The sequence below is a fragment of the Mus caroli genome, unplaced genomic scaffold (genome assembly GCF_978045245.1).
Source record: "Mus caroli unplaced genomic scaffold, Mus_caroli_1 scaffold_16, whole genome shotgun sequence".
Lineage (NCBI taxonomy): Eukaryota > Metazoa > Chordata > Mammalia > Rodentia > Muridae > Mus > Mus caroli.
Window position 1 is genome coordinate 5,194,991 of NW_028227271.1, and position 10,707 is coordinate 5,205,697.

General features: G+C 52.0%; 1 protein-coding gene across 1 annotated transcript in view; it reads left to right on the top strand.

The window, feature by feature from the left end:
* The window catches only part of Lmbr1l (limb development membrane protein 1 like), a 14,686-nt gene extending 4,319 nt beyond the window's left edge, over window positions 1–10,367 (top strand). Inside the window, exons 3-17 of the mRNA XM_085831504.1 lie at window positions 379–412; window positions 1,438–1,577; window positions 1,728–1,831; window positions 2,291–2,417; window positions 4,684–4,752; window positions 4,873–4,937; window positions 5,236–5,308; window positions 5,398–5,481; window positions 5,561–5,637; window positions 6,195–6,272; window positions 6,580–6,653; window positions 7,918–8,008; window positions 8,266–8,332; window positions 9,437–9,598; window positions 9,772–10,367. Coding sequence (XP_085687630.1) covers window positions 379–412; window positions 1,438–1,577; window positions 1,728–1,831; window positions 2,291–2,417; window positions 4,684–4,752; window positions 4,873–4,937; window positions 5,236–5,308; window positions 5,398–5,481; window positions 5,561–5,637; window positions 6,195–6,272; window positions 6,580–6,653; window positions 7,918–8,008; window positions 8,266–8,332; window positions 9,437–9,598; window positions 9,772–9,839 — 1,313 coding nt within the window. The 3' untranslated portion in view covers window positions 9,840–10,367. The remainder of the gene's footprint in view (window positions 1–378; window positions 413–1,437; window positions 1,578–1,727; window positions 1,832–2,290; window positions 2,418–4,683; window positions 4,753–4,872; window positions 4,938–5,235; window positions 5,309–5,397; window positions 5,482–5,560; window positions 5,638–6,194; window positions 6,273–6,579; window positions 6,654–7,917; window positions 8,009–8,265; window positions 8,333–9,436; window positions 9,599–9,771) is intronic.
* The last annotated feature ends 340 nt before the right edge of the window (window positions 10,368–10,707 follow it).

The window sequence follows — 10,707 nt, forward strand, 5'->3', positions numbered from 1 at the left end:
ACCCCCTCCTCCCTCTAGCAGTTCTCTTCCCCCACCCAGCCCCCACCCCGTGTGAACAGCCTCACAGACTGCAGTGTGTTTATTGTATCTGAGCCCATTATAAAGAGGGACCTGTTATGATAGTGACTGCAGGGAGGAGGGGCAGGAGCAGGGAAATTGGAGTCTGTATTCTGTGTAATGGTCGAGGACCCCTGATCACAACATTGCTACCTCGTTCAGGGAACAGGCTGTGAGGTTTGTTGTGTAAGATCTACCAGAGCCTCTTGTTGAGCACTGTCTTCAGTGTCAGGGCGGGGCAAGGGACACGCTCTGATACATTTGGTCCCAGAACCGCCCTCTGATGTCTTGCTGCTTCCCCTTCCTGTCTGTTTCTTGCAGTGGATGATGAAGATGCCACAGTTAACAAGATTGCGTGAGTGTCACTGTTCTCAAGCCCCACTCCAGTGACTTAGGAGCTGGGATCTAGAGTCCCCTGGAGGCAGGAGAGAAGGAGCTGTCATGCAGCCAATAGAGAGAGTTTCTACTTCCACCCTATGCCTGCCACCTTGCGGCTTCCCCTCACCCCGGGGATGCTAGGGAAACTGCTGTTCCTGTCCCCTGGCCAGGCCAGGAGCTTCACCATCAGGATGTTGGCTAGGGCCTGAGTCACCAGGAATGGCTTCAGCTTGGCTTCACCTCCCAACTGTCAACGTGGGTGGGGAATGGAAGGAGGAGAGAGGTCAATGCAACTAGGACAGGGCTTGGTGAAGATTAAAACCCTTGAGGGGTCAGAGAAACCATGTCTCGACCCCCTGTCCCCACTTCAAAACAAAACAAAAAAAAAACAAACAAAAACCAAAAACCTCTCAAAGACTATTAGAGGCCTCCTTATAGGCACTGCCTAGGCAGTAGTGCCATCTACAGAGGAATATGGAGATGCCCTCTGCACTGACCAACCAAAGGCACTAGTCTTCTTTTGTGAATTTGCTTCCAGCTGGTGCAGCTCTTGGCATAGGCATTGCCTCTGAGGTTGGTTTTTAGCTGGCCTTTATCCTCTGTGCTAATGCCTTCTTGAAGGACATACCATATGGAGTGACTGAGCTCCTAGCCAAAGAGGCCAGCCGAGAACCTGGATCCCTAAGCAGAGAGAAGTCATGCCCCTTGTTTTGTCAGCCCTGTAGGATGCATGGGGAGGGTCACAGACCTGGGATAGCCCAGACAAGTGACACTGCAGGTAATCAGGTACCCATGAGTGCCTGAGCTGTGCCCATCCTATGTGCCAAGGCTACCCTGTAGGTGAGGACTAGCCTGGCATGGCAGTGGGCAGAGCCCAGATGGATAGCTCCTTCCCATAGCTTCAGCTGGTTCTAAAAGCCCTGGGTGCCCTTGGGAAAGAAATGGCTTCTAGGGCAGCAGGGACAGCGAGTGCTGGGCTGACACAGCCTCTACCCTTCATAGGCTGGAGCTGTGTACCTTTACCCTGGCGGTCGCCCTGGGCGCCGTCTTGCTCCTGCCCTTCTCCATCATCAGCAACGAGGTGCTGCTCTCGTTGCCACGCAACTACTACATCCAGTGGCTCAACGGCTCGCTCATCCATGGTATGTGGCTAGACCAGTGCCTGGGGTGGGAAGCAGGGTGGGCAGTCAGGAGACCTGGCAGGCAGGCAGCCTTCTCGGGGCTCAGCAGGCATGCCCCCACCTGAGCCCCCACTCTCAGTGACCAGCTCTGATTTTCCTTTTTGGCTCTAGGTCTGTGGAACCTCGTTTTCCTCTTCTCCAATCTGTCCCTCGTCTTCCTTATGCCCTTTGCATATTTCTTCACAGAGTCTGAAGGCTTTGCTGGCTCCAGAAAGGTAAGCAGGGGATGTGTCAGTCAACCCTAGTCAGAGAGCTAGGGAGCTGGCATCAGCAGATGGTTTGTAGCCTTCAGTCAGAGTTAAGGGCTAGAACAAAGAGCCTGAGGCTGTAGAGACATGAGAAGTCAGTGTCAAGGCCCCTCCTTTGTAGAACCATTGAGAGTTAAATTGAGACAGAGATCTCTTAGCAGGAGAGTTACTATCTCACTGTTGTAGCCACCGCTGATCCTTGCATTGAGCAGGCTGACCCAGAAGCGAGGAACAGAGAGCACAAGTGCCGCTGAAATCAGGAGGAGGCTGAAGGTGTCTGGGGGTGGGGCTTACAAGTGAGAGAGAGAAATATTCTTCTTATCTTGTGAATCCTTGGTCCCCAAGCCCAGGCACAGTTCTAGGGTCTCCCTCCTCCCTGATGTTGGTTGACCCTTTCCTCTGCTTTCCTCATTCTTCCCATTGTAGGGTGTCCTGGGCCGGGTCTACGAGACAGTGGTGATGTTGATCCTCCTCACGCTGCTTGTGCTGGGCATGGTGTGGGTGGCATCCGCCATTGTAGACAATGACAAGGCCAGCAGGGAGTCGCTCTACGGTGAGGATTAAACAGTCTGTCACTGCCTTAAAGGAGAAAGTCTCAGCTCACAGGGCTTCAGAGGTTTCGGGCTGTGCTCATCCTGGCTCTGGTTTCGGGGCTGGGATGAACCTCAGGTGCTGCCAGGCTCACGAATCTATGCACAGCCACAGCTCTGCGCTCCAGTTACTCCCTAAAGCACGACTCTGCACACTGCAGTGCCACCAAACCTTCAACAGCCACGGTTTGGCTTTTTGTTTGATTGTTTTATGAGACAGTTTCTCTGTGTAGACCTGGATCTCACTTTGTAGGCCAGGCTGGCTCTGAACTCAAGAGCTCTTTCTGCCTCCTGAGTACTGGGATTAAAGGTGTGCACCACCACTGCCTGGCCAAACATTCAAGTTTTGAAAGACCATTTTATATCTAAACCAAAACAGAGCTCCAGCCTTTCCGCTTTTTTTTTTAAGGTTTATTTATTATTATATCTAAGTACACTGTAGCTGTCTTCAGACACACAGGAAGAAGGCATCAGATCTCTTTACGGATGGTTGTGAGCCACCATGTAGTTGCTGGGGTTTGAACTCAGGACCTTTGGTTCGGAAGAGCAGTCAGTGCTCTTAACCGCTGAGCCATCTCTCCAGCCCTTTTTCCTCTTTTTTATTTTATTTTTTATTTTTTATATTTTTGGTTTTTCGAGACGGTTTCTCTGTATAGCCCTGGCTGTCCTGGAACTCACTTTGTAGACCAGGCTGGTCTCGAACTCAGAAATCCACCTGCCTCTGCCTCCCGAGTGCTGGGATTAAAGGCGTGCGCCACCACGCCTGGCCTTTTCCTCTTTTTTAAAGATTTACTTGTATGTGTGTGTGTGTGTGTGTGTGTGTGTGTGTGTGTGTGTGTGTGCGTGCTTTCCCTGTCTATGGGCCACATCTGTGAAGTGCCTACAGAAACCAGAAGAGGTCAGTGGGTCCTCTGGAACTGGAGTTACAGGTGGTGGCGAGCTGGCTTATGGGTGCCAGGAACTGAACCTGGGTCCTCTAGAAGAGCAGCCAGCTCTTAAGTTGTCTTAACCACTGAGCCACCCCCTCCCCCATTGTACCTCCTAAGATTGACTCTTTTTTTTTTTTTTAAGATTTATTTATTTATTATATGTAAGTATACTGTAGCTGTCTTCAGACACTCCAGAAGAGGGCGCCAGATCTCGTTACAGATGGTTGTGAGCCACCATGTGGTTGCTGGGAATTGAACTCTGGACCTTCGGAAGAGCAGTCGGGTGCTCTTACCCACTGAGCCATCTCACCAGCCCAAGACTGACTCTTTAGAGCTTGTAATTTGAGCTCCAGAGACTAAGTCTCTGCCTTGTGTTAGTGGATTTGTATAGTGAGTTTGAGACCATTCAGGGCTATAGAGAAAGATGCTGTCTTAAAAAACAAAAGAAAAGGGGCTGGAGAGATGGCTCAGCTGTTAAGAGCACTGGCTGCTTCTTTAGGGGACCTGGGTTCAATTTCTAGCACTCACATGGGACCCCACAATTGTATATAATGCTAGTTCCAGTTCCATTGGACCAGGCATGTGTGTGGTTCACATATCTGTAAAGGAAAAGAAAAATACTGGCTCTTCAATTAGCCTTGTGCATTTAATCAGCTGTAGTCCTCTTAAAGTGGAAAAGACTGTCACCTCTTCTGTAGGCTGAAGTTCCAAACTGAGAGACTGTGTATACATTGAACATACAGAGGACCCCTTGTCTACAGTGACTTAGAAGATAAGTAATCAGCCAGGCTTGGCAGCGCACAGTTTTAATCCCAGCATTCAGGAGGCAGAGGCAGGTGGAGCTCTTGAGTTCCAGCCCAACCAGGGGGTTTTAAAACTAGTGAGACCTGTTTTAAAATATATAAATAATAGATGATAAACAGTTGTAAAGCCCCGGCTGTCCGTGAAATCTTTCTATGTCAATGTCCTGGTTCTCCTAGGATCAAAGGTATAGGCTACCATCCCTGGCCTCCCATCTTAGAATTGAGAAGTTTCATTGTAATATCTGCCTCGCCTAACGAGGGAGAGGATCTGGTTACACTTCACCACTGGTCACCTGCATCAGATGGCAGCTGTCCTCTTGTATAAGTGAGGATCCTTAGTGTACTCAGTGCTCCATCTGTAACTCTGGGCCAGCTGTCCCACCTGTGCTACTTGACTGTAGGTGTCTGAGATGTGTTCTTGTCTAGACCCTGGGCCCTGTCACCTCCTATAGATCAGACATGAGCAAGACAAGTTGACATGCCTTTTATTGTCCTAGACTTCTGGGAGTACTACCTCCCCTATCTCTACTCCTGTATCTCCTTCCTCGGAGTTCTGCTGCTTCTGGGTGAGTGTCAGAATCTGGGAGAAGAAGAGAGCACCTTGGGTATCAGTCAAGGTGGAAGGAGGAGGGGTGGGGAGGGAGTGAAAGGTCTGGCAGGTGACTGACCAGCTCTTGTGCCTACAGTGTGCACTCCACTAGGTCTCGCCCGCATGTTCTCTGTCACTGGGAAGTTGCTGGTCAAGCCCCGGGTATGTAGTGCTCCCTGCCTCTTGCTCAGGGTCAATTTCAGACATCTGAAGGCCGAGCCATGAAATGGACCTACAGTTGTGTTGTGCATGGCTTGCAGAAGGCCACACCCTTGCTTGACTTCTGTGTCGTTCTCCCCCACACTCCACCCAAGCACCCCTTCCCATCATCTGGAGTTGGTCAGAACACAGGGAATTGGAAGGGGTACAAGCTGCTGGGCATGGGATGGTGCATACCAGTCAGAGGAGAGCTGTCGGGATTGGGAGCCTCTGACAGCTCCTCCCTGTCCTCTGCCCTCAGCTACTGGAAGACCTGGAAGAACAGCTGAACTGCTCAGCCTTTGAGGAGGCAGCTCTGACTCGAAGAATCTGCAGTGAGTCTAAATCCCGCCTTGCTTGGGTGGTGGTGGCCTGGCTTTGGCAAGGACTGAGTATTGGAGGGAAATATGTCCTCTGCCCTCAGATCCCACCTCCTGCTGGCTGCCACTGGACATGGAACTGCTGCATAGACAGGTCCTGGCTCTGCAGGCACAGAGGGTCCTCTTGGGTACGTGGCTTGGTAGTTTACCCAAGGAGAGCTGTTCCTTGTTCCGAGTACTTACTAACAACCTCCCACCCCCACACAGAAAAGCGTTGGAAGGCGTCAGCCTGGCAACGGAACCTGGGCTACCCTCTGGCCATGCTGTGCTTGCTGGTGCTGACGGTGGGTTCACGTGCCTTGGTGGGGGCGGGAGTAAGTGGGGCCTTGGTACTTTAGCTTCCTCCGGGATGACAAAGGTGTACACTGTCATGGCTGTCATCCGTAGTAGAAGTTGCCACTAAGAGGGCCTACCTTAAGTGCTGCCCTGTGCCCTGTAAGAACATCAGTTCCCACTTTGTAGACAGAGAAGTACAACTGACTTGTCCCACATCGCACAAAGTCCCTGGGGAGGCATACAGACTTGCCTTGGAGGGAGAGTAAATTAGGACTTCATTTCATGCAGGGGAGGGGAGGGGGGCGGTAGTTGTGCTGGAGACTGACCCAGCGCTTTGCACGCTTTGCACGTATTAGTCAAGGGCTCGCAGAGCTCCTCCCCATCCCTGTAGGTATGCTCTTTCTAGTTAGGCTGAGTAACATCCTCAAAGGGCTGTACTGTACATGATGCTAGCAGTGGCCTGGTGGGAAGCAGAGCACGCTGAAAGTGCTAAATGAAGAGAGTGCTTCTAACTCAGCTGTGGGCAGAGAAGGGATGATGGGCGTGGTGACCTTGCCGCACACAGGGCCTGTCTGTCCTCATCGTGGCCGTCCACATCCTGGAGCTGCTCATCGACGAGGCTGCCATGCCGCGGGGCATGCAGGTACCAGCTCGAGGGCTTAGTTCAGAAAGGGTGGGGAGACTGGCTAGAGTGTGTTGCGCTGTCAGCCCAGCTGTAACAGGTGGATTGCCATGAGGCCAGGCCAGAATGGGCTATGGGGTCAAAGGTCTACCAGTTTGTACTGCAGCAGATGGGGGGGGTGTTTGGAGAGAGAGAGAGAGAGAGAGAGAGAGAGAGAGAGAGAGAGAGAGAGAGAGAGAGAGTTGAGGAGAGGACAGAGGGAAGGCTGGGTGGTCCTGGTGTTCAGGGTGGGGTTGTCTGTCTGTCACTAATGCCACCCCACCCACAGGATGCTGCCCTAGGCCAGGCCTCCTTCTCCAAACTGGGATCCTTCGGCGCCATCATCCAGGTTGTGCTGATATTGTATCCTTCTGGAATTCCTGTGGCCTCTGGCCTCTGCCTCTGGGACTCTTTTTTTTTTTTTTTTTTTTTTTTTTTTTTTTTTTTTTTTTTTTTTTGGTTTTTCGAGACAGGGTTTTTCTGTATAGCCCTGGCTGTCCTGGAACTCACTTTGTAGACCAGGCTGGCCTCGAACTCAGAAATCCGCCTGCCTCTGCCTCCCGAGTGCTGGGATTAAAGGCGTGCGCCACCACGCCCGGCACCTCTGGGACTCTTAATAGACCCCTGAGAGCACTGGGGAGATCAGGGCGGCCATGTCTTAATCTAACTTGGGCTCAGAAAGAAGGACACACTTGGTATTGAGGACTGAGGAGATAACTCAGTCGGTTAGGTACAGACAGAAATCCTAGTGGTTGTGCAAGAGTCAATCTAACCAAACTTCAGGATTGAAATACCCTGTCCCAAAAAATAGTAAGGAAGTGGGCTGGCAGGATGGGCCAGCGAGGGCCAAGGAAGGACTCAGCCATTTGGAGTGCCTGATGCTCTTTCAAGAGAGCCTGAATTGAGTTCACAGCCCCCAAGTCAAGTGCTTCACCACTGCCTGTAACTCCAGCTCTCGAACCCGACACTCTCGACGTATATCTTTTTTAAATAATTCAATTTTATGTGCGTTGGTGTCTTGCCTGGATGTGTGTTGAAACCCCCAAAACTGGAGTTACTGACAGTTTTGAGCTGGGAATTGAACTCAGGACCTCTGGGAGAGCAGCCAGGGCTCTAACCACTGAGCAATCTGTCCAACCCTAGGAAATGCTGTTTTAAAAAGACGGTTCAGAGCCGGGCGTGGTGGCGCACGCCTTTAATCCCAGCACTCGGGAGGCAGAGGCAGGCGGATTTCTGAGTTCGAGGCCAGCCTGGTCTACAAAGTGAGTTCCAGGACAGCCCGGGCTATACAGAGAAACCCTGTCTCGAAAAACCAAAAAAAAAAAAAGACGGTTCAGCGTTCAGTGCCTGTGTGCAAGAAGCCCTGATGACCTGAGTTCATCCTTGGGAATTCCCAGTGTTGGGAGAGAACTGACCCCTGAAGTTGTGTGTGTACCAGTGCCACACAGGTACACAGGCACACAGCATAATAGGTAATGTAGAGAATGATAGGAGACACCCAGCCTTGATCTGTGGCCTCTGCACACACGTGTATACACCACATGGAAAACTTTGATCTAGAGAAGGTCTGAGAGAGGCAGTCATTGCTTCTTAGAAGCTGGCAGGTTCTTCCCTAACGCGGTGGCAGTTACCTGATGGTGTCCTCAGTGGTGGGTTTCTACAGCTCTCCACTCTTCGGAAGCCTGAGACCTAGGTGGCATGACACATCGATGACACAGGTACCCAGCTGGGGGGATGGGCAGGGGAGTGCTGGGCGCTGGCAGCTTTGTTGTTGTTGTTGTCGTTGTTGTTGTTGTTGTTGTTGTGTCCACACTCCCCCTGAGACAGGGTTTCTCTGTGTAACAGCCCTGGCTGTCCTGGAACTCAGAGATCCTCCTGCCTCTGCCTCCCAAATGCTGCGATTAAAGGGGCGGAGCACTGCATTAGCCGTGCTGGCAGCTCTTGCCACCTTTGTCTCTTCTCTGCTCCCGTTCAGATCATCGGGAACTGCGTCTGCCTCCTGGTCCTCAGCTCAGCACTTCCTGTCTTCTCTAGAACCCTTGGTGAGTAGTGCAGCGGAGGGGCCGGCAGTCTGAGCTTAGGAGGGAGCTTCAGGCCTCAGCCACATAGGGAGGCCTGCAACAAAAGAAACCTGCCCGGTCTTACTAACCACCCCGGCGAGCCTCCACGGTGCTAAGGACGGTCTCTTTAATACCTTCCTTCTCATTTTTAAAATGACACTTATTTACTTTATGTGTGGGTGGGGACTGTATCGGAGAACAACTTGCAGGAGTTGGTTCTTCCCTTGGATCATGTGGGGAATTGAACTTGGGCTGTCATCTTGGCAGCAAGTGTCTACCCCCTGAGCCATCTCTCTTGGCCCACATTTTGTAATTTTGGTCTAGGAATGTTCAACACGTGCTTTCTCTTCTATGCCATAGTAATTTGGAGGAAATTAGGCTTACTGGTCCATTAATTATTTCCAACGGATGCAGTCAGAATGTATATTTAAATGGGGGTTCAGGTCTGTGACTTGAGAAGGTTGTGACGGGGTTTAGAAGTTAGGCACGGTGGCTTACACTTACAGTCCTGGTAGACTGGTGGCAAAAGAGTGACGACTAGTTCGTCATCCTCAGCTGCGTAGTCCAGACGGAAACTGCCTCAGAGGTGGGTGGTTTAACAGCGCCTGGCACAAGCAGACATGATGTATACCGCCTTCGTTGTCATAGTCCGTTGTTTCTGATTACACGGAAGGAACAGGTGCAGAGCGTAAGGAACTTGCCCTGTGTCCCTCGGCTGTCTAGAAGTGGAACAGGGCTAGGGAAGCCCTGTGATGACTGCACTCTGCTGTGCACTGTAACCCGGCCAACCTGTAGCTTCCTAGTCAGGAACCACTTATAGTCCTGGGAGCCTAGAGCTACCTGAGGCTACAGGCAGCCCCACTGAAGGAAATGACACAAGTCTCTGGGAGGAGCAGTGAGCTTAGCTACCAATACATTCAGTAGTCCTGGTCTGGCCTTGGAGTGGGCTTGTCAGGCATGCACAGCAGATGCTAGGTAACCGTTGTGATGCTCAGTCGTGGCCGCTAGGAGGCAGCAGAAAGTTGGTCTCCTTTGAGGAGAGGGCTTGGGGAATTGCCCCTTCTAATTGTGGACTTTGTACTTCAGGGCTGACACGCTTTGACCTGCTGGGTGACTTTGGACGCTTCAACTGGCTAGGCAATTTCTACATTGTGTTCCTCTACAATGCAGCCTTTGCTGGCCTCACCACGCTCTGTCTGGTGAAGACCTTCACGGCAGCTGTGAGGGCAGAGCTGATTCGGGCCTTTGGTAAGGGCGTGTGGGGCACGGGCTAGCTGCTGGGAGTTCATTCTGCAACAGGGGTGGCCCCAGCAGAGGAGAGGGTGTGCTCCCTGTCTATAGGTCACCCATTGTTCTATCCTGCCGCCTCACCTCTGAGGAGCTGACCCATGCCCCTCCTCACTGCCTACTTCTCTTTCCAGGGCTGGACAGACTGCCACTGCCTGTCTCTGGGTTTCCCCGGGCTTCTAGGAAGAAGCAGCATCAATGACCTCCAGCTGGGGGCTGAGAAGGAGCGAACTGGGCAGTGCCTAGGCCTGGCGGCGAGCCCCAGGGGGCTGGACCTCAGGACCTGGAATCTGCGAGAGTAGGTGACAGAGGGACGGACCATCTGCACTGTTGCTTAATCTGAGCCAGAGTTTGGGACCTGGCTGGCCTCCTGCCTTTTCAGATGTATCTGTGGCCTGAGCATCCATCCGGTAGAGCTGGGGGACTCCCTCCAGTTCCTGGTCCCAAATACGTTTACACATCTATCTGCCTCAATCCTGTTCCAGGCCATGCCTGAAGCCATGTTTACATGATTTGATGTGCAATAGGGTGGGTGGGACTTGGGGGACTGCGCCGGGGTAGGTTCTAGAGACAGGTTGTCTTCCTTGCCTCTGGCCCAGAAGAGCCGAAGCACTGTGCTATCCTGTGGAAGGCTTTGGACCACTGGAGAGACCAAGGGTGCTGGGAGGAGGCGGCTGCACCCACAAGCAATAAAGTTGATCCCAGGGTTTTCTTGGTTCTTTTGTAAAGAGCCTGTCCCTGTGTCTATTTGAGTACCTTGTTCCAACTAGTCCTGAGCCCTTCTCAACCATTCCTTTCTCTCTGTGGAGCCGTCAATCTGGTGTCCGGCCAGACAGTTCTGCAGAGGGCTGCCATTCTGCCCACAGCTTTACTTAAAGTGGGTTACCTCTGCTGGGAATAGCAACCCACCCCTCTAACCACTCAGGAAGCATGGGCAGGCAGGTGTATGATTTCTGTGAGGCCAACCTAGTCTACAGTGCAAGTTACAGGCCAGCCAAGGTTACATGGTGAGCCCTTGTGTCCAATACCCCCTCCTCCCCAAAAGTTGGCTAGTCTTTTGGACTCTCCCC